The 23,181-nt window shown below is 43.2% G+C and overlaps 1 protein-coding gene across 4 annotated transcripts; it reads right to left on the bottom strand.

Moving 5' to 3' along the window:
• Nucleotides 1–1,225: 1,225 nt before the first annotated feature.
• LOC117769067 (serine/threonine-protein phosphatase 2A 55 kDa regulatory subunit B gamma isoform) lies at nt 1,226–22,662 on the bottom strand. 4 transcript variants are annotated; one of them, XM_034597657.1, is made up of 12 exons: nt 22,647–22,662; nt 19,396–19,559; nt 18,677–19,020; nt 15,479–15,637; nt 9,534–9,631; nt 9,065–9,229; nt 8,193–8,306; nt 7,275–7,452; nt 6,200–6,364; nt 5,369–5,538; nt 2,323–2,414; nt 1,226–1,581 (listed from the first exon to the last, which is right to left on the bottom strand). In XM_034597657.1, the coding sequence occupies exons 4-12, from the start codon at nt 15,558–15,560 to the stop codon at nt 1,287–1,289; spliced, it is 1,359 nt and encodes a 452-aa protein (XP_034453548.1). In that variant the 5' UTR covers nt 15,561–15,637; nt 18,677–19,020; nt 19,396–19,559; nt 22,647–22,662; the 3' UTR covers nt 1,226–1,286. The 4 variants fall into 4 exon arrangements, with proteins under 4 accessions (XP_034453548.1, XP_034453549.1, XP_034453551.1 ...); XM_034597658.1 differs by lacking the exon at nt 22,647–22,662 and having other exon boundaries at nt 8,193–8,305; nt 9,064–9,229; nt 19,396–19,645; XM_034597660.1 differs by lacking the exons at nt 15,479–15,637; nt 22,647–22,662 and having other exon boundaries at nt 9,534–9,633; nt 19,396–19,645.
• Nucleotides 22,663–23,181: the final 519 nt, after the last annotated feature.

Here is a 23,181-nt window from a genome sequence, read left to right as displayed (position 1 = left end):
TTCTCCGCTCTCAGTTTGAGTCGAGTCTGATTCTCATTCAAAATGCACATGTAAGTGTATGAACCGAACACTGGTAAACATGCGTCAGTGTCTGAAGACACAAATAAAGGTAGGAGAGCTCGGTCATCTATGGTTGCTCGTGCTGCACGGAGCCACGCGGGCCCCTGAAGCCTTTGTACAGCTGGGTCTAAATGGTTAAGAAGGCAGCCAAGTCAGTCAAGTCAGTCAATTAATAAACACCTAGGCTAAAATCTGTTTGACATGCAGCGTCTTTTTTGCTTCGTTGTTTAAATTATTTTTTTTTCGATTTTTTGTTTTGATTTGAGCTGTACTTAACGGCAAAACAGCACATAACACAGTCCCAGACCAGGAGCAGAATCCACCACCAGAGAAGTTGGACGACCTGTTTCAGCGGAGGAAACACTGAGGACTGAAACACACCGTGTGGAGCAGATATGAGTGTGTGTCCTTACATCAGGCAGCGGTGTGATGCTCTGCGAACTTCTGCTTCTCTCTGCAGGACTGTAAAGGTTTGACCTCACTGAACACGGTCCAGTCGAGCTCCGAGGCTTCTGGGTGCACTTGGGTTGAGGGGACGGCCCCCCCCCCCCCCCGAAATTCATACTTTGCACATCACGCGCCTCACTTCAAATTGTCGTCATCGTTAGCATCATTTCACGAATTACACGAACAGAAGTGGGGTCGCTGATCTGAAATCAAACTAAACCGGCAGTTACGTAAATGCCCCATTTTTCATGAGTGTCGCTGGTAGACAACCATGAAGGGTTTTACACAAAACTGTGGGCAAGGGATAAGAATAGGCCTTTCTCAAGCACACAAATATAGAGAGGAGGAGGAGGAGGAGGAGGAGGAGGAGGAGGAGGAGGAGGAATAAAGCCTAAAGAAAAAAAATACAAACATGTAAACATCTCTCTAGTCTGGGGGGGCTGAGCTGTAGCAATCAACACACCATCAAGCACAATCCAGAGGTTAACAATCAACAAATCCACAGTTCGGCCAATTTTTCAATCCATAATCCGTTGTGTAATCCAGCCTCTTCCCTTTCTAGCCCTTTCTAGGTCCTTTCAGTTCTGGGTCGGCTGGCAGGAGGTGAACGAGTGTGGCAGAGAAGACATACGTGTGAGTGTTTTCTGCTTGTTTGTGTGTGTGTGTGTGGCTATGAGTTAGGCATATTCCCGGGTGCGCATGTCTGTTCATGAGTACATTCTGGCATAGGTGTGTGTTCAGACGTGAGGTCATTCATATCTGCCACTGACATCCCTTCGTTAATGCATCTCAGAGTTGAGTTTGTCCTGGAAGATGTACAGGTTGTTGGTGGCGGCGATGGCGATGATGTTCTCGTTCGGGTGCCAGGCCGTGTGGAGGATCTTCTTGGTGAAGTCCAGGCTGTCCACGCTGATGTCGTCCTTCCGCCGCTTCCCCCCGGCGGCGCACACCCTGCGTGGCTTCAGGACGGCTCGGGGTTTGCTGCTCTCTCGCGACGCCTCCAGGGTCACATCGCGTTTGGTGTTGCGGTCGAACATGCGGAAGAAGTTGTTGTAGGCTCCGGTCATGATCACACTGCACAGAGGAGGAGGAGAAGGGTGAGGGTCCAGCTACGAACTAGAAACACTCAAACACTCTCATTTTCTTTTACTAAAGTAGCCATGACTTTCCATTATATCGTTACCTTCAATTCAGTCAAATTTTTATTTAGAAACACGCAGTTTCCTCAGTAATAAAGAGTAACTACGATTTTAAGATACTTTTTCTATCCTTATGCCTGTGACATATTTGACCCTTTTTTATTATTAGGTATCTAATCGATCACTCAAAATATGCAATAACCTCCACAAGAGTAAAGGAAAGTAGCTCAATTTAGCTTCACCTCAACCTCATGTCAAATTTAAATGCTGCTTATATTAATTATATAGTCATGTAAAACTCAAACATGACCATTATAGATAAACTAAATCAATAACTGATACCGTTAAAGATTTAGTTTAATTTAGAAAAAAGGAACATGTCTTTCTAAAATCAGCATCCTCTTGTGTTTACTGTAGATAATCCACGATAAATGCTGCATGTTATAAAGATGGCTCCATTGTATTTTGAGTGATGGATAGTTTTCTCAAACCCTCGGTACATAAAACTGAAACTATAAACACAGCAAGATACCATCATGTGGAATTAGAAAAGTATGTTTTTTTTAGGAAATTGGGTGACGCCATTAAAAAGCCTAACAACACCCAACGAGCAGCAGTCTTCCTCTGCTCAACTGAGACATTTGCAAACAAAAACAAGAGCAGACAGAGACGGTACCTGTCCGAGCCGTTCCAGGCACACTCGAACTTGTCAAAGATGCAGTCGTTTTCATAAAGGGAACACAACTTGCTGCGGAGGTAATCATGAACCTGGAGGAAGAAACACACACAAGAAGATATGATTAAACATGAGGTCCAGCACACAGCTCTACTCCCTGGACTCTCAATTCAAACTATAAATAGAAGAGTGAGCAGAAGACACAGACACAGACACACACAGACACAGACACACACAGACACAGACACACACAGACACAGACACACACACACACACACACACACACACACACACACACACACACACACACACACACACACACACACACACACACACACGTACAAATCTCACCAGAGACAAAAAACATTAAATGTGGGCAAGTTGTAATGGAAACCTCCCTGAAGGCCACATTAATGAGACACAACACCAACCCTCAGCAATACAAGAGCCAGGAGTACATTTTAATCTAAACTCCTTTTCCATATCAGTAAATCCATTAACATCCAGCCCCCTCTATTATCAAACCCACCAAGGGCATGATAACACTCTCTCACACACACACACACACACACACGCACACACACACACACGTACAAACACAAACACACACACACACACACACACACACACATTCACTGATTCCCTAATAACTCTTTTCTCTCGTGCTTTCCTTCCACCGGCCTGTGTCAGCACTGAGTCTGCTCGGTGATGCAAAGGTTTGAAATCGACACCTTCCTCCGGCCGCCCGTGCTCTGCATTAAGTCCTCCCCTGCTTTCCCATTCTGCATAAAGTCAGCAGCCAACAGTCGCCACGCAATCAATAACAGGTCCAGCTGAGGTCGGCTCATGGTTGTACATCAAACCCGGTGACGTTTTGGTTTTCCCCTGTGGCTCTTTCTGCATGAGGTGAAATGATACACTGTCAGCAGGAGTCTAATATACAGTCTTGTTTTTTTTTTTTATTCTCGTCCACGTAATCCCTGATTTAGAGTTCGGTATCTCATCCCTCGTGGATCTGTGCATATTTCCTGTGCTCCAGGAGGAATACGAGTGTAGATTTACCAAAAATCTGTTGAGTTATCATTTTTCACCCCCCTCCGTTTACTCCATTCACCCACACACTGCAATCGCTACCTCGCCTCATCCTCTCATTTACAACCTCTCCCCTCATTCTTCTCTCCTCCTCTCATCACACCATCCTCACACCACCTCCCAAACCCTCAGCACTGTTCTCCCTCACTCCCTCCTCTTCCTCCCTCTCCATGCTGCATTGCAGATCTAGGTGTCTGGAGCTGTGTAAGGTATCCCTCCTTCCCGCTTCACTTTATAAGTGGAGACTTGGCGACCTATAAATAGCTCCAGTGCGTCTTAGCCTCCCACTCATGGCTGCCTCGCGGTCCCTCACACGTCAGGCAGACACACACCACACGCCCGCGGCAGGAATACTGAACACTCGCCGGAAAAAGAGTTGATAAATACTTCTGCTGCACACGAATGCATCAGCACAAGTGGGTGTGGCTTATAATGTAAACACTTATGAGTGGCAATTTGAGTGTGGATGTGTGAAAGATGAATAATAAACAGAAAAAGCTCTTTTTATCAGCTTAGTGTTTTAAGTGAAACTTTTTAAGTCCCACTTATTCTCCACCCAAATACATGGTATAATGATAAATTGCTTTTTGTGTTGGTCTCACACCCCAACATACATACACAACACACATGCATCCAGGGATTATAGCCTGAATTTAAAAACTCAGCAAGGGTGAGCCTGATGAGAAGAGGTGCATCATCTGGCGCGTAATCAATCCAATTATCCTTAAAAGGTTTTGGAAAAATCTAATCATCAATAAGTACTGTGATGTGAGAGTCAGCCTTGTTCCCATGATTCATTTCTATCTCCAATTGTGCCAAAACTTTCCAGGATGATGATGTCCTCTCTTAGGAACAGTTAGTCACCCTGAAGTCTCTAGGACACAACATGTGACAAAAATGTATGAGCTGAAGTGCATTTAATACAGAAAGTTATACAGTTTGATAAAAAAGGTTCTATTTAGAGAATCTGGGACAGCAACAATTCTGCCTGAAGAATGAATACTCCACAGAACCTGGATTATGTACAGAATTCTGAGCAGGGGTGTGAACAGGGTAGGCAATGCAGGCAGTTACCTGGGGCCCTGAGCTGAGGGGGGGTCCCAGAAAGCAGTGGATTACGTTAGTCCAGTAATGACAAAATTTATGAGAATCAAGGTCTCTATTGCCCGGGTCCCCAAAGTAACTTGAAACTCTCCTGATTTTGACATACAGATGTGTGGCAAATTTGAGGAAATAACTAATTAAGGTGTTGATCCACAAGAGAAGCGTCAATGAAGCTTGAGGTAGATTGTTAATGTCTCTGAAACTCATCCATCCAGTCGTTATCTATACCGCTTATCCTCTGAGGTTTGCGGAGGAAGCTGGATCCAATCCCTTCCTGCTAATCACTCAACGCAGAAAGACCCCAGCCGCTCTATGACTTCAACAATATTCTCAGAAAGATTTTCCCTGACTGACCATCACAATCATTTTCAGATCCATCAGCCCAGTTCAATGGCTCATTGTGTTTTGTACAGCAACATCTGTTTTTTATCTCGCTTAGTTATTTTACATTTTATTTTAGTGTTGCAATGACAATATCAGCAGGTTCATGAGGAAAGAACTTAGGGGTTATACAGGCTGTGTATGAAGATATTAAAGTACCAATGTATGTGCCAGTGATGATGAAGCAAGAATGAAACAGCCAATACACAGTAGTAGCTTTGCCAAGAGTAGCAGAGAGTATATCAGTATATAGTGAGGGAAATTCTAGTTTATACCACACATCTTAAACTCCAGTTGTGATCTTCAATAATCCTGTATCTTTGGGAGCAGGAAAATATGTGAATGCTTCCTCAACCACTGATTAATTCATTTTTCCCTGAGTAGATTTTCTCCTTCCCTGCAATAAATTAATGAGAGAAGCCGAGCCTCAGATAAAACATTCAGTGTGCCTCGTTTTTCAGTCACACACCTGGTACGTCTCGAGGGGCTTGCTCTCCATGTTGAGGTCCCAGACTTTGGCGGTCAGGTAGTCCCTGGTGAGCAGGTAGCGGCCACTGTGGCTGAACTTGACGTCAGACACAGAGGAGATGATCTCGGAGAAGAAGGAGCGGGCGCTGGGGTCCTCGGGCTCCTCAAACACTGGAGAGGGTAGGAAAGAAAAAGTGGAGAGGAGGACACAGAAGTAGGTCAGATGCCAGGAACAAACCTGATAGTACTGTATGTGTGTCTTTATCTCTAATGATCTAGACATCAAGAAATGCCTCAGATGGGACTTTATGTTGAGTGTAGTCTATGATGCTCAAAAACTACATGGATGATGTTTGTGTTTTTATGGACTGATGTTGCTGTCTGAATGCAACTGTGTATAAACATTTGTATATTCAAAAGAAAACAATTAAATAGCTTTTCTAAATATCAACACAAAAAAGAAACCTAGTCCATGGTGATGTACAAAAAAAAAACAGGGACAAGTTTTTTTTTTTTAGATATCAAAGAAAGCTGGGGGAAGCATGAATTTGAAAATGGACGGCAGATTTACAGAGAAAACCAATGGATGGTAATTAAGCCTGAACAAAATTAGTTTAGCAAGTTTATTGATCCACATAGTCAGATAAAAAACAAACAAATAGTCTGAAACCTAAATCTAGGACAATAATGTAAAAACCTAGGGTTTGCTATGAATATGTGAGGAGCAGTGTTTTCCTGGCTTGTAGACTGAACTCTCCCAGTATCAGACATTTTGAGACCTTCTGAGGACTCTCGTGTGTGCGTCTCCATTCCAGCTCAGCGGGTTACTCACATTTGGAGTGTTTGTCGCACAGCGCTGCTTCTCTCATGTCACAGAGACGCAGGGTGCCTTTGCTGCTGCTATAGACAAACAGGTTACAGTGGTGGGGGTGAAACTCAGCAGCGGTTATCACCTCTGTCAGATCCTCCATGTTGGCTGGTTTGATGTCCACAATGTCTGAGAGAAAGCATCATTAAGGAAAACGGCAGAGAAAGTCGGCTCATGTGAATCTGCAGTTGTAGCTTTTTGCTTGAATTGATTTACCTGCTAAAGTCGACCATACTGTGTGTGCACATTTACCTATTCAGCCCCTTATCAATTTTAATCGCTGACTGAGAAACATATCTAATTGATGTGGAAACTCACACAGGCCCCTTTGTCTACATACAAAATAAAAACAAGTGTGTGTAAATGTATACATAACCAACACAATGTAAATGATTTATAGCGGATATAAAGTAAACCAATACAAATATATCTTGAGGTGATTTCGAGGGGGGGGACAGTAATTCCGTATTCAAATAAATTGTAGTATTATAAATCCTGTCTGGGTCATGGCTTTGTGACTGTGCGGTGCCCTACTGAGCTGGATTAGAAGTCAAAAAGGGGCTGAAATATTTATGCAGCTTTTGAATTATTCATTAAGCTACATTTTCACTCCTCAACAATAACAGTCCCCCACCCCCAACACTTCTTTCTTTTTTGCAATGTGGGAGTTTGTTATAAATGTAAGTGTGTGTGTGTGTGTGTGTGTGTGTGTGTGTGTGTGTGTGTGTGTGTGTGTGTGTGTGTGTGTGTGTGTGTGTGCGTGTGTGCGTGTGTGTGTGTGTGTGTGCGTGTGTGTGCGTGTAGAGGGAGGCAGGGATTGATTGCTGAGTACTGTATAAGCCTCCATGTGTTAATGTATGCATCAATTATCTGTGTCCTCCTGCTTTAGGAAATATATTCAAGCTTTTATAGATATATTGCATGTGTGGTTGTTATTCTCTGTCTCTTCTCCTCACCACACACACGCACACACGCACACACGCACGCACACACACACGCACACGCACACGCACACGCACAATCACCCATAAAAGGATACTGAAGCTGCGGTCGGTGATGTCCAGATGCCAGAGGTTGATCCTCAGATCATCAGCGGACATGTAGGTCTCATAATCGGAGTTGACGGAGATGGAATTAACGTGGTAGGTGTGGGCGTTGGCAAACACTCGCCGTGGGCTCACCTCCACCATCAGGTCCATCGGCATCAACACCGGTACCTAGAAAGAAAAAAAGAAAGAGAGAGATGAAAGTTTACATGTAAATCATATTATTATATCCAGAATTTATATTTCAGGAATAACTTCCTTTGACATTAATAATACATAAGAGCTAGAACCCCAACCTTCTCACTTGATTGTAAAATCAAGAGCCAAACTGGTGCATAACTTAAATCTCATTTTGCTTTAACATAGAGAATCTTTGTCAATATATTATTTGCTTAAATGTGTCCTTATTTGGATACAACACAGCGGGACCCTCACCACCGTACACATGTCCTCAGACACCTCGACAGAACACAAACACTGATAGTGTGACTAATTTAGATCACATGCAGATGTTGTGTAGCTGTTCTCTACAGCTGGAAACAGATTTCTCCGCCCCCCACACACTCTCACATACACACATGTACCTTTGTGCCAGTGACCCACTTTTGCACATGCAAACACATCTGTGCCCACTGACCCAGTTATGATGAGCAACCCACTGCATTTATGAATGTTTTAGTGTGTGCATTCAGACAGACAGACAGACGGACAGACGGACAGACGGACAGACGGATAGACGGATAGACGGATAGATAGATAGATAGATAGATAGATAGGTAGATAGGTAGATGGATAGATAGATAGATAGATAGAGAGAAGAAAGAGAGATAGATAGATAGATAGATAGATAGATAGATAGATAGATAGATAGATAGATAGATAGATAGATAGATAGATAGATAGATAGATACCTGTAGGGAGGTGACGGTGGACATGTCCTTGATGCGACCCTCCTCATCCTTCAGGTTGTATCCCTCAGGCCGTTTGTCTCTTTCACTCACCTTCCACAACTTAATGGTCTTATCTGGAAAAACAAACGAGGCCATTAAGGAATCAGATAAGACAAAAGGTAATTCAGAAGTGTGAAAAATGAACCAACGGTGCTTGTAAATGTGCTTGGAGCTCAGGACGTTATCTTACAAAGACAAGGCTAAGTCAGATACTTGACTTATATTTACAATTACAAAATAATACACCACACTAAACTGTAGCTCGGACTCTGAGCCTCAGAATGAGTACAGGAGCGGGGCTTTGTTTAACCATCACTGACAGACACAAGCAGACGTCTCAGCAGCAGCACCACCCATCCGCTGGAGCAGGTCTTACATATTTGATACCCTCAATCATAAATAATCCAGTACTTAAATAAATCAATAAAAGGAGCCTGAGGGAAACTCAATAGGGATCTTCCAATACAGCCATAAACAGAGAATGTAAACTGATGAATGGACCTTAATGCACAGCAGAAATTGGGATCCAACACGAGCAACTGTTCTCGCTGTAGACAGGGGGAAAGCCTCCTTTCTTACCTAAGATAAAGCCGTCTCAGCCTAATTTACAACTCCATCACCAAGCTCTTCACACTGTCACAAACTTGTTAAGTAAGACACATTAGTAACTCAAGCCATGAGAGCTCAAATAACGCTGTTTAAAACCGCGATCACTCAAAAAGGGTTCATGCAAAGAGTTTTTCCACACGGGCACATCACTACTTCTACACCATCCTTGTTCCTCTACGTGTGTGTGTGTGTGTGTGTGTGTGTGTGTGTGTGGGGTCTTTTACATTGGTGGAGAGTAGGAAGTGTGCAGCGTTCTGCTGAGGCAGCCATCGGATCTTATTGATCTTCTCCTCGATCTCCAGACTCTTAAGGTAGTCGAACTCGGGCTCATGGCTCTGAAAGGTGCTATAGACATTGTACTCTCCTTGGGAGAACAGCTCAGTCTTGCTCTGTGGAAAGAAACGGAGGATATATGGAAGAAAAGGGACGTGAAAACATGTGGGAGGAAAAATGTGCTCTTCCTCGTGTGTACAGTCACCTGCGGCCCGATTCACTCAGTCACCTTCACCTTGATCCGCACAGCTATAATAATATACTCGGACCCGGCAGGAGCATCAACTATTTATCAATCAATCTTAAGTGTAGCTGGAGGGGTGACTGTGTAGGTTCATTGCTGTTCTTGCGGCTGAGATGAAAATGGTGTGTTTGTGTGTATGAGTTTGAGTGTGTGTAAGCGTCGGTGTGTGCGCCTACCTCTGGTTCCCTCTGAAAGATGACCACTCGGCCCCCCTTGTCCCCTGTGGCCAGGAGCTCTCCTGTGTGGTTGAACTCAACAGTGGAGATGATATCAGCTGGCGGGAGAGAGACATAGAGACAAAGATGGAGAGGGAGAGAGAGGGAGAGAAAGAGAAAGAGAAAGAGAGAGGGAGAGAAAGAGAGTTGCCATTAGCTAATTGACCACAAGTCATCATTCATTTATCTAAACTGTTTATCTGACTGTAAATTATTGGACAGAGATTAGAGATCAGACAAGATTCATTGTATTAACATGTACGTGGATTTAAAATATGCAAATGATGTGTAGAATAAAACAATATTTGAAGTGTTCTGCAAGTGTGTGTAAGCTGTCAGGGGAGATTCCCATTATAAAGCACATATCAGCCCGTCAAAACATTCACTGATGCACACACACACACACACACACACACACACACACACACACACACACACACACACACACACACACACACACACACACACACACACACACACACACACACACACACACACACACACACACACACACCACACCACACACACACACAGCTGTCTGACATTATGCACAGGTGTTATCTGTTCTCCACTACACAATGTGACAGTGACACATACACAATGACGCATAGGATCACAGAGAGTTCATAGTTTGTGTGTGTGTTCGTGTGCGTATTAGTAAGAACTATCAGTGTGATGTCTGTATGTGTAGACACGACTCAGAGTGTGTATTTGCATAAGTGATTTTATATCATTTCAAATATTATTTTTCAGTACATTCATTAGCATATTCACGACAATGTCCCCATCACCGGCTCCGTGTCCCGAAACGCCAACACAGTCTGACTCAGTGACAACTCTGTATATATGATGAGTCAGCACATCATTAACCACTTAGGATTTACTGACTCAGTGCTTTCACTGGCTCACCCTGCATCACACAGTACACAGACTCCGAAGTAGAAAAGCTCTCGGATACATCGTGTAAAGAGGAGCATGTGAGTTCAACATATGAAGCTAATCTAACATTGTATGTTATCTGTATCCTCCCTTCACTTCCGATTTGTGATGGAGATTGATGTTTATACAGTAAATATACTGTACCATAATAGTTATTAGTCTGCTGCTGTGATCGTGAATTTAAAATTTAAAAAAAGCCATATTAATGTTTATATTTTGTATCTATCTCTTTTCTGATTTAGGTCTCTTGATTCTTTATTTATTCCAATCTGTTTAGTGAACTGAATATCCAGTTTAGTTGTCAAATTTCAATCTGTGGTTGGATTAATCTCACACAGTTTTGTAAATTGTAAAAAAAAAGCTGTGAAAGATAAAGCCGCTTGTGATGCTGATCACCATGGCGATGTCTTCAGTGCTGATTGGAGTTTTTGAAACGGAACAAAAACATAGATCCTTACGCTTCTGTTGTCAAATTTGATATATATTATATATGTATTTTTTTTTACTTCACATCACAACCACCAATAAAGGAGGTATATAAAGGATATACATTTCCGTTTTTTGTTGAATTTGCAAGTTTGCATGTCCACTACTACAAAGCTATTTTAAAGTAACAGCTCTTGATGTTCTGGTGTCCTGCAGAAAGACTTCTGTTGCCTTCAGACAGAGCCACGCCAGCAGTTCACCTTCTATTTCTTGTCTTTATGCTTTAAACTAAGCTTACAGATGTGAGAGTGTTATTGATCTTCTCATCAAATTCTCAACCTGACAGCTAATAAGTGCATTTGCCAAAATGTCAAACTATTTCTTTAAAGAGTCTTTCCATCACTGCTGCAAACTGCTAGGCTGACTGGTTAGCACAACAGTCAGTTCCTCAGAAGAGACTCTGCTCAGTGGCAACACTGCAAAAAATAATCAGTTTGAACTGATAGTGTATGTCTTAAAAGAATAGATGATGATCAAGCACAGAGGAAATGAAAGTGGGCCACCTTTTTTGATTGTTTCATGGCTGTCTGTTAATATTACACATTTATACTATATATATATATATATATACTAAAAAACATAAAACCCAATGTGTTATTTGTCCAAGGTAATGAAAAAAGAAGCTGCACAATCCATGGGCTGTGCTGCCTCACAGATTTCATTCAGCATAACCTCAGATCTGCTGCCACACAACCAAAAACTCAAAAATAATACAAGTTTCAGATGCTGTATCCCAACATGTTTTCATTAAAGTCGTCCTTTTTTTTTTAAACATGCTCCTCAAAAAGCATTGACTGCAATAAAGACAGAGCGTGGAGAGCAATTTTACTGAGAGTCAGAGTGATTCAAAGCTGCAGACTTGCTTATTTCCTGGTGGCCTTGAGAGAGATGTTATGAGTGGAGGCAGGGAGTGCTCTTCACCCAACACAGCCTTATTCACCCTGTTTCTGACAAACTCCATGTATTACCGGATATACTACGTATACCGGATGCCTCTTTCTCTCTTTCCATTCATTATTTCACTTGATCTCTCAGTTTGCTTCACCACAGCTCCAGTTTCATTCCTCTGTTTTAGCAATCTCTCCATCTCAAATCCAGCCCCCCCTCGTGTTCTTTTGTCATCTTTCATCTCCTTCTCCAGTTTCATTCTTTTTGCCCCGTTTCACTCTCTCATTTGCTTGTCGTTCCACATTCAGCTCCCTGTCGTTCTCTCATCCCTCCCCCCATGGCACTCTTCTGCCTTACGGTGTGTTCGCATGTCTGTAGTGGAGATGATGCTGGTTGTGGTAGAAGAATGGGAAGGCTGGGAAGGGAGGTGGAGGGAAGAGGCGGTGGGGCGGAGGCGGTTGGAGGGGGTCCTCCGGTGAGCAGGGGTTGCCATAGTAACAAGCAGAGCCAACCAGAGGCTGCGGTACTTGTAACAGTTAACCGTATATGGCAGTCTGGTGAAGCAGGAAGTGGGATTCATCAATCCAATCTTCACAGGAAGAAGAAGCCATGAAATAATTATGGCGCTGCACTTCTGTCCAGTAACAAATATTCGTCAATTAATGGATGGAGATGCAGCGCACGCTATGATCCACATTGAGGACATGCAGATTATTAATTCATGATGGCAGTCATACAAACACCCACACCCTACACGTGCAATCAACGTTAAAAACACATAGTTCTGAGTGCACGTGAGGATGGACTGCAAACTGGTGTGCTTGATACTCTGTGTGTGGGAGAGTGAACGAGAGAGAGAGAGCAGAGAACTGTCTCTCTACTCAAGTAACACAGAGAAAGAGCTAAGCTAAGCAAAACCATAGAGGCGGTACACAAGATAGCTGAATAAAATATGGAGCACACACTCTCCTCTCTAATCCTCTGTGTCTCGGCTTCCCTCACACACACACACACACACACACACACACACACACACACACACACACACACACACACACACACACACACACCACACACACACACACACACCACACACACACACCACACAACACACAGCTCACACCAACTTGTCTCTCTCAGTTTCCTTATTAGAGGGGCGCAACAGAAAAACAAAACTTGAAGAACACACACACAACCACTGCAGGACACCGGCTGTGGCTCTCCTCCAGGAGTCACCGCTGGCCAGTGTATGATTCAATGTGAGTGTGTCAGTGTGTCTTATAGTGTAGATGTGCTACTTTAGAGCAAGCTAGCTGTGTGTGTGTCTCCCATAGACGGGCCATTAGCATCAGCAGTTTGTCTGACTCATCATATTGCAGGAGCTGGGGTAACATAGTGTGAGCACAAGAGCATGAGCTGCACACATAGTACAGATACACACACACACACACATGCACATACACACTATATATTAACACAGAACAATGACACCCAAACATTAATGAACCAAGTCCACAGTGAGAAGCACGGACAACATGCACAAGTGATACAAGCACAGGAACTCAAATGCACTGTGAGGTGTTTACATAGAGAGCACCTCCTCAATGATAAGAGCTGATAAGTGGACTACGGAAAATAAATTAACAACCATCTTAATTGTTAATATTTAACTGTTTAAAATAATATTATAAATTGAATATCTTAGCAAAACAAATTTGAAATGTGAAATGGCACTTATGATGTGTGACATTTTTCGCTGCTTTTAGAGAGAGGGACTAAACAGCTGACTGATAGAAATGAACTGATCGGTCAGTTCATTGATTCGCTAAACAAACTAATAAACTATTTCAAGCAAAAATACAAGACATTCTTTATTTCCGGCTTCTCAACTGTGAGGATCTGCTGTTTTAATATTAAACAGTTGTAAACTGTTTATGTATTTTTTTGTTGTACAAAGGAGGAATTTGAAGATGTTGCTTTGGGTTTTGGGAAAATATTGATATCTACATTTTTTCACATTTATCTGGCATTCTATAAAAGCTAAAAGTAAGCATTAAAATTGATAAACCATTTGGCTGTTTAGCTGAATAATTGACTGTTTCAACCATAACCTGAATTATACATATAACAAATGGAAGAGGAGAGGAGAGGTTTATGTGCCTAGTTGGTATACGTAAAGGGAAGGGCTACTACAGGGACAGGGAGGGGAGCAGGCGTCCTACAGTCCCAATTATAGATATCTTGGGTCTGGGTAAACATGAAGCCTTAAAGCCGAGCCAAAAACACACACTCCTTTAAAGCCAAGACAAGCCACACTCAGCGGGAGATGTGAGTGTGTGTCTGTGTCGGAGGGTGTGTGTGTTTGCGCTGAAGCTCAAGCACCCGCATTTCCTGTGTACGTGTGCACAAGTGTGTACTCCAATTACCCTGTAGAGAAACAAATGGGGGGGACAGGAGAGATGAGGGAGCGAAGGAGCTGAGGGGAGAAACTGCCGGAGGGACACGACATTGAATTGATTCCTGTCCTGCAGTTTTGGTGTTATCTGGGAAAAAAACTGGCGTGTGTGTGTGTGTTTGTGTTAGAAGTGCACATGTGTGGAGAGGACTGATTTAAGCCCAGCGCAGCAGGGAATCTGCCATTTCTCCAAAACACACATCTCTATAATGGAGCAGAGCCTGTGTGAGCCTAATTGGTTATAGACACAAACAATTACAAGGACAAACCAAGCCACCAGCGTCAGCACAAGTGAAACCTGCTTGTAATTCGGTTTCATCTGACTGTAAACTCATCCTCTGACCGACTGAAACGTCGGTTTTCAATACAAATCAATTTGTTTTTCTCTAACACATTTTTCGAGACTGTAACATAAAAAAAAGATTAAGAGCTTAGCTGGTTTGCACCCTGTGGAAACTCAGATTAAGTGCAAAAGCCTGAAATAAATACTGAAATGTAATCCTCAGAAAACTCTCGTCCTTTTTTTGCACTGTCGTTCTTATCTTTCCATCTGCATGCATTCAGAGTTGTAATGATTAGGCAATTAGTTGATTGACAGGAAATTTATCTGCAATGATTTTGATGATCAATTAATCCTAAAGTAATTTTTTGTTAGCCAAAGATTTAGAAAATAACTGGTAACTGGTGATTTTTTATATAGTAGAAAGTGGGTCTGTGTGTTTTCATTTGCAAGGATGGGTGTGTCTTCCTCCATATCCAAGAGAAAGAGAAGCAAGATAGCTAAGCTTTCAAGGAAATTAGGTGTCATCTGGCCAAACTGTTTAAAGAGACCAATGACACACACTAATATGCAAACTCACAGACTCACACACACACACACACACATAGTGAGGCAGACAAGAGTGAGACAAAAAATAAAAAGGAAGGTGCAAAAATAGAGACGGACAAAAAAAGATGAAACGGCACGGACAGAGACAAATCAGACTCACGTGACAATTCACCTGATTCAAACTATTCACTCACACTCACACACACGATCACATGGCGTACACACATAAACTCTCACATCTCACACTGGGGTCAGGTGGCGCAACTGTGTAACATAGATATGACCTTCGGGAGAGAAGAGAGCACACACCTTCAGTGTAAGAGGCAAACGGCTCAGGCTCCAGGGAAAGGGTAGTGATGTCGGAGCACAGGACCTGGATGGGGCTCAACATCCTGGGGGAGGACTCCGGGGTGGAGAGGGGTGGACAGGATGGGCGGAGCTCTTCAGGCTATAGCCAGGAGCAGCCCTGCAAGAGGAGCAAGGTTGGAGGGGAAGGGAAAGGAGGGAGGAGGGCAACAGGGAGGCAGCAAGGTAAGGAAGTAAGAAGGATTTGGCGGGGAGGGGTATAAGGGTGAAGGGTAGGGACTGAGTTACTCCATCACCAAAGAAAATCTCCTAGTGGTGTGTTCATGGTCATACGGTACCTATGTAAGACGAAATATTCACATGTAGGGTTTGCTGGAGGATGAAGAGAAATGAACAGAGATAAATGACTGATGGGACCGAGTCTCAGTTTGTCTCCTCCTAATATGGAAATATGTTCTGGAGGTGAGCATCATTTACTGCTCTCTCCCTTTTTCCCATGTGACACTGATATAATGAAGATTAACAATTTTTAAATGTTCAGGTCTGATGTGATGCACAAAATATTTTCTATTTTCACGTTCGAAGTTGCATTTGCAATTTCCCTGTTTGTGGACTTTATGATGACCATTGTCACTGTAACATTATCCAGATGCATGTTACCAGAACACGTAGTTCTGTGATTTTTGTGTTTTTCAGTTTGTGTAAGCTACTCTCTAAACTGGATTCTGTCAAAAACTAGGTTGTGTCTTTTAGGTCCTTGAAATGAGTCGTTTTACGATCTCCCCTCCATAGGTAGACACTATATTCTATATGGTGCACAATAATAACGGGGCTTATATTTGTGAATTATTCATGACATCATTAACTTACAAACGAAGATATGAAAATGGAAACATTTTGAATTTGTCATTATTTCCTCATTCACTTAATGCTACTGCAGCTGGAGGTGAGTTTAAGGGAGACACTGAGAAAGTCAAAGGGAGAGAGAGGAGGGGAGCAAGAGATGGAGGAAAGACGGAGGGGAGGGAGGGATGGAGAGGAGGTTAAGCATCCCTCCCCTGTAAGAGTTAAAGGGCAGGGGGAATCCCACGGGAAGATCTACAGACACACCGTTATGTATGCGCGCACACACACATATACTCACACACAAAACACTTGCAGACACACACATACATATACATATACATACACAGACCCGAGCAAACAGAAAGACACACAGTTTGCACTCTGACACACATGAATATGAATGCAACAACACAAGGAAAAAAAATACAGAAAGAAAGATGGAGACACGGGAGACAACAAAACACACCAAGCATAAGATGACATGCACTCTGTCTCTACCACCCTCTGCCTCTCTTCTTCACAACCACACACACACACGTACACGTACACACACACACACACACACACACACACACACACACACACACACACACACACACACACACACACACACACACACACACACACACACACACACACACACACACACACATACAGAGGCACATTGTGTTTGAGCTGCCTTAAGAGCACTGTTGGATAATAGTTTGGCAGATGCGCCACTTCAGCACTAGGCAATGCTGTGAGTTGTATTAGAGGACTGATGGGGGCACAGAGAGGGAGGGAAGTGGGGTGCAGTGGGGGATGGAAATGGGGGGAGAAGGACGGGGGTGGGGTGATTATGGAGGAAAGGTGGAGGGGGGGTGGAGTGGATCTAGAAGAAGAGGCAGGTAATGAATCATTTGTTAATTTGTGCCGCGATGTCGTCTTTGTTTGTCGTTAGCGGAATTCTGATGAGATTGATTTTTAAAAGCACAATTTGCGCTTATTCTTCTGCCGCTTATCTATTTTTTGGCGCTCCATGTGTTGCACGTCCCTCTCACACCATTAGTGCTCAGTGGTGTGTCCACCTGGTGGGAGCTAATCAGCAATTCACCCTGTGTCTGCCCGGGATGTGTGGAATAATTAATACTGCCATTATTGGTGGGTGGAGACGACCTGTCAATCATATCAGCCAAGCATGAAAAGCAGCATGTTATCATCATGGGCTGTGCTATGGCAATAATGGATGGTCGGCGATGGATGTTACAAACAGATTTTCTGCCACTCACTCATCACAGTCCTTCTCTCAAATGGACAAAGACAAATATTGTTCATGGACACACTGAGTGTACAACACATACTCATTCATACACCCGCAGACAAACAGCGGACGGTGAAACAAACAGAAATAGTCTTTAATCCTCTCGGCAATCCACTGTGTTGAGTGAACACGCAAGCGTTTACACAATCAACAGGCAGCACTACAGGTCTCCCCTGACTACAGTAAGTGCCTCTGCGTGAGCGAAATTATGTTACGACACGGACACAGGAAGCACAATGCCCTTTCTGCGATGACAGGAGGATCACAAATTGAGCACGCAACACATTTATGATCCCCCCCACCCCCCCACATGCTAATCCACTGTTCTGGTCAAAGAGGCGTGGCGAATAATGAGGGTAGGAAACAGATTGGGGACAGACAGTAAGGACGGCAGGCAGGAAGCTTGTGTGCAGGTGAGATTAGAGGAGTAACTGAGATTAGCCGAAGGGAGGAGGGGGGAGGGTTATCCAGGGTTGTAATCCGTCTGTTTTACAAAACAAACCAAAGGAACTCAGTGCACCTGATCTATTCAACAGAGAGGAACACAGAGGACATGTGTGTGATGAAATGCGGTGAAATGAGCATGTGGTGGAAATTTCTGGCTTGTTTTTTCTGGAAATTTCTGCCGTTACAGAAAGAGACTCTGTACTCAGACACACATTTGGACATAGGCCAGATCAATTCTTCCCTGCAGTGCAACAAAATAGCTGTGTTGCATGAGGCAGAGAACTGATTACAAAAGCACAAACAAACATAGACCAGGAATGAAAGGTGAAGAGAATTTAATGAGAGGATGAGGAAGAGGAGATGAAAACTTGTCAATGATGTTTTGCTGACTCGGTCATGTCGGACTCTGTCTGAACACTGATCGACACAGAGTTTAAGATTAGGAAGCTGTTCTATGCTTGATTTTTCAGCCAAGCATACACACAATTCGTTGCACACACGAACAGACACACACACTCTCTGAAAGTCTGACACAGACACACGCTCACATGGGGAAACACTGAAACACACAGTGTGACATGCTCTTCTTCCCCTGTCATCCTCTTACTTCAGTCACATAGTTGTGGTCGGGGAGGAAGCCGCGGTGGTTGAGTGCTGGGGCGGCGTCAGTGTCTTCGCCCATCAGCGGGGCTGGGGGGAGCGCCCGTCTCGGTGGGGCAGCGTGGTGGTGACAGATCGGTGGTGGAGGGGGTTGTGGGGATGCTGGCCAGCGCAGCGCCCATACTGCTGCCCGCCGACGCCTCCTCAGCACAGGGGCGCAGAGCCAGGCATCCTGTCCTTAAATGAGGATGAGGGGCAGGTTGGGAGGGGGGGGGGTATGGGCCAATCCAGTAGGAGGGATGCGAGTGTGTGTAGGAGTCCACACAACTGCTTCTAAGAGCCAGATGCAAACCTGCAACAGGGAGGATTATTTAAAAACAGTTAAAAAACTAGCAGTGAGCTTGATTCTTGCCAAACCAGAGCACACATCACTCGAGAGGCAAGAAAAAGCCAGGCGCACTTTATGTCCACCCTGCAGCTGCTGGGTCCAGCTGTGGCAAAAGCAATTATAGCAGACACACAACATACACAGCACTGTACACTCAGAAAGGACTAAAGTCCCTACTTGTTAACAGATGCTCCGAGAGAAGAGGAGGAGAGGAGATGAAGAGGAGGAGAGTGGGGGGAGGGGAGAGAGGGATGAGCAGAGCCCCTGGTCATCTGCAGTGCTGCTTCTTCTGCAGTGAACCCACACACATATGGATGCAAATATACAACACACACTCACCTACACAGTCGGCAGCTTGTTGGTCGGGTGCTCCTCAGAGGATCCTCCAAAAACAACCTAGCTCTCCTCCTCGGAGAGACAGGTGACTGTCTCTCTGGTTTCTCAGCTGTTCCAGTATGAGGAGGAAAATCCTGCTGGTCCTGCGTTCTGCTGCAGTCTGCGCTCTGGCGTATGCATGAAAGGCAGAGTGAGAGGTAGAGAGAGGGGGAGGGAGAGTGCAAGAGAGAGAGAGAGAGAGAAAGAGAGAGAGAGGATCTGTCCTGCTGCGCTGGTACGTGTGTGATGCATCAGCGCTGGCTCTGCCCACTCTCTGGCGCAGCCAATCATCGCAGAGCTGAGATCTGCCTGACCACTGACTGCAGGTGATTAAATATGATGAAGAAACAGAGAGGGATGGAGGAGTGTGAGTGTCTTATGAGGTTGTGATTAATGGGGGAGAGGGAGGAGGGGAGCAGCACTGTCTCACTTGACTGAGTATGAACCACAGTACAGTGACTACTAGAGGATTCACCTGGAGACATAATTCAATTAACACACACACACACACACACACACACACACACACACACACACACACACACACACACACACACACACACACACACACACACACACACACACACACACACACTTGAACACAAAGAAGAATTCTGCAAACAACTAGCAGATTTGATTTCGGATTTATACTTGCAGCAGTATCATATCATGATTATCATTCTATGAATTTCTATTTAATACAGTTCACTTTGTTTTTTTCAATTTCTTGCTGAGAGTTAGGGGAAGGATTAATACTTCTCTCAAATTTGTGTGTTAAATATGAAGCTAACACAGCAGCCATTGAACTTAGTGTAGGGGGGAAATAGGGGAATCTGCTGCTGTAGCTTCTTGTGTTTCAAATTTACAAGAGGTATGATTATCGATCTTCTCATGTAACTCTTAACAATGAAGTGATATCTTTAAACTATTTTATTTGTAATTTCAAACAAGCTACAATTAAAAGCTAATGACATTTAAAAAAAATTGTTTTGCACAAGTTTGACTTTATTCTAATGTTATGAATAAAAGCGCAGCATTTTTCACTGCTTTAAATTCGGAGTAGGCAAGACCATAGGAAAGGGTATTGATCTAATACCAAGTGAAACCAGAGACACAATCATCAATATTAAGACGTATAATTTTACTTCAAAAAGAAGCCAATGTATTGTTACAAATCAAAGAGTGTGTCATGATCTATGAGATGAATGTTAATGGGTAACTTCTGAATATATTTAGGTTAAAATCATTATTCTTAATTAATCACTTGCATGTTACAACACAAGACAGATTTAAGTGTCAACATTTTTTGAATCTTAATTTTGTGAATGAACAATAGCTGCACTTAATAGGGGGACGCTATTGATGTTGATTTATTGATTTATCATTCAGTGGAAAAGGATGCAAAAAAATACTGAAAATGTTAATTAAAATTTCACAGTGCCCAGGCTGTGTGAACGACAATAAAACGATGTTCACCATTTACAATCGTAGACTGGAAAACCGTCAGATTTCAGAAGTTGCAATCAGTAAAATTCCATGAAACAATCATGAAAACACTTGCAGGTTACTTCACTGGTATATTAATACTATACTATACTATGCTATCACTATACTCAAAATAGAACAGAGTAACAGTACGCTTAGGTATCAATCCACACACGTCGATATTGCTGCACAGTTTGATTAGTTAAAAGGTTACATTGCATAAATTTGCCTCATTGTGATATTTATATATATCAATATCTGAAAATACGACAACACTTGACCAGTAACTGAAAGAGAAACACTTCAATTCACACACCATCACACACAGAGATGCTTCATTCAGCATGGCAGTGGAGAGTGACGGGCTGCCAGGGACAGTTGGTGCCATCACTGGTGCTGGCTGTCTGCCATCAGGCTTTAAACCCCCCACTCCGCGCGCGCACACACACACACACACACACACACACACACACACACACACACACACACACACACACACACACACACACACACACACACACACACACACACACACCCAGCAGGAGACGAGAAGAGCTGTTTATCGGACTTACTCCAAGACTGCCAGGATCGCCCTCCCCCACCCACCACTTGCCAGCGATGGGCAACGCTCCACAGACCGCCGGTATATCTGCCCTTTCTAACTGCCCCCGCCAGCAGAAACATCCACCACAAAGCTCTGCTAAGCCCACCCACTGTTTCACACATACAGCTACTGTTCTACCTGTCCCCACATGTTCACCCCAACCATATGCCACCAAAATCCTCCCCTGGTTAAATCTATAAACCCATTTGGTTTTGAGCTCTCATACTGACGACCCCATCAGTGTAAGATCTGACCTTTCAGCCAAACCCAAAGCTTTTTGTTTTCTCTTGAATGTATTTTACATCCACTGATATGATTATGTGCGATGGCTAAAGCTCTAATGGCACATTTGGATATTGCCTATTTTCAATTCTGAAGGCATGATTATGTGATGAAGTGTCTAAAGTGGTTCCTTTGGCAACTTTCTTTTTTCAATCTATAGTGCACTCAAGTGAGAAGGAGATTTGTAATGGTGACGAAAAATATTAACCATCAATTATTTCACGATCAATAGTTCAAGTAATATACTAAGCAAATATTCCAAACATTAGCTGGTTTAACTTTCTGAAATATGACGATTTGCTTGTTTCTACATGGTTTCTGGTTTTAAATTGAACTTCTTTGGGTTTTTTGTTTTGCTTAGCTCTCAGAAATTCTGACAGCATTGTCTCTCTTTTCTGACACTTATTGATTCACTTAAAAAAAATCTAAAATTCAACACCTTAAAGAATGAAATGAATAGATGAATTGATTTGTCCAGTAGCATTAACAAAACATAGCATCATTACATCTGTACAGGTTTGCTGTGACATCCCTGACTGGCATTTACCTGTCATTAATATAACCAGAGAAAGAGAGTTTGTAGCACACGTACTTACCGAGATTACAAAGAACTAAGAGCATAAACCTGCTTCCTTCAATTTAGGTCATTATGGGGCAGAAAAACATACAAAATGCTCGGAGAAGTTGTGATATATTGGGGCCATTTAACACTGCTACGGCTAACGATGGCTAACTGTGGCTAACAATGGCTAGCTGTGGCTAACAGCGGCTAACATGCTATGCTAACATGTTAGCAAACGACTCTGGCTGGATGTTGGATTTAGGTTGTGTGTTATTCACGTACCTTTTTGCTCTGGCTGGCCCATGAAGACAAATAAATCTGCTTTCAGCTTCATAGATGTTCAACCTTCTTCACCGGCCATTTTCTTCATGTCTGTCAGTTACTGCCTGTCAGTATTAGTGGCTGACAGCTGCCAGCCTGAAAAAAAGAATCATGCTCTAAACCAGGTTTTAAAAGAAGATCCATTAAACAGAACTGAGTGTTGTTTCTTTTATGACAGAAAGTGTGTCTCAAAAACCTGGACAAGAAATTGAGAAAGACTGCATCCCTGGCACTTTTCAAGTGACTTCAGAGGTCCCATTATTGAACCAAACTGAACCACACCACACGATTCAAATCTTCACATGATTCTTTTTGTATCTAAATCATTGACAAGGTGCACACAAACAATTATAATACAAAACTCTATAATTACAAAGCTTTTGGCAATGAGGCAGTGGCCGGGGGGGGGGGGGGGGGGGGGGGGTTGTTTTCTTGTTGCCAATCGTAGAATTTAATCGGGTTAGCACAAAATTGTTGTTGCTGAGGACTAATATAA

Source organism: Hippoglossus hippoglossus, chromosome 10, assembly GCF_009819705.1.
Source record: "Hippoglossus hippoglossus isolate fHipHip1 chromosome 10, fHipHip1.pri, whole genome shotgun sequence".
In the NCBI taxonomy this organism is placed as follows: Eukaryota; Metazoa; Chordata; class Actinopteri; order Pleuronectiformes; family Pleuronectidae; genus Hippoglossus; species Hippoglossus hippoglossus.
This window is presented reverse-complemented; position numbering and strand designations above follow the sequence as displayed.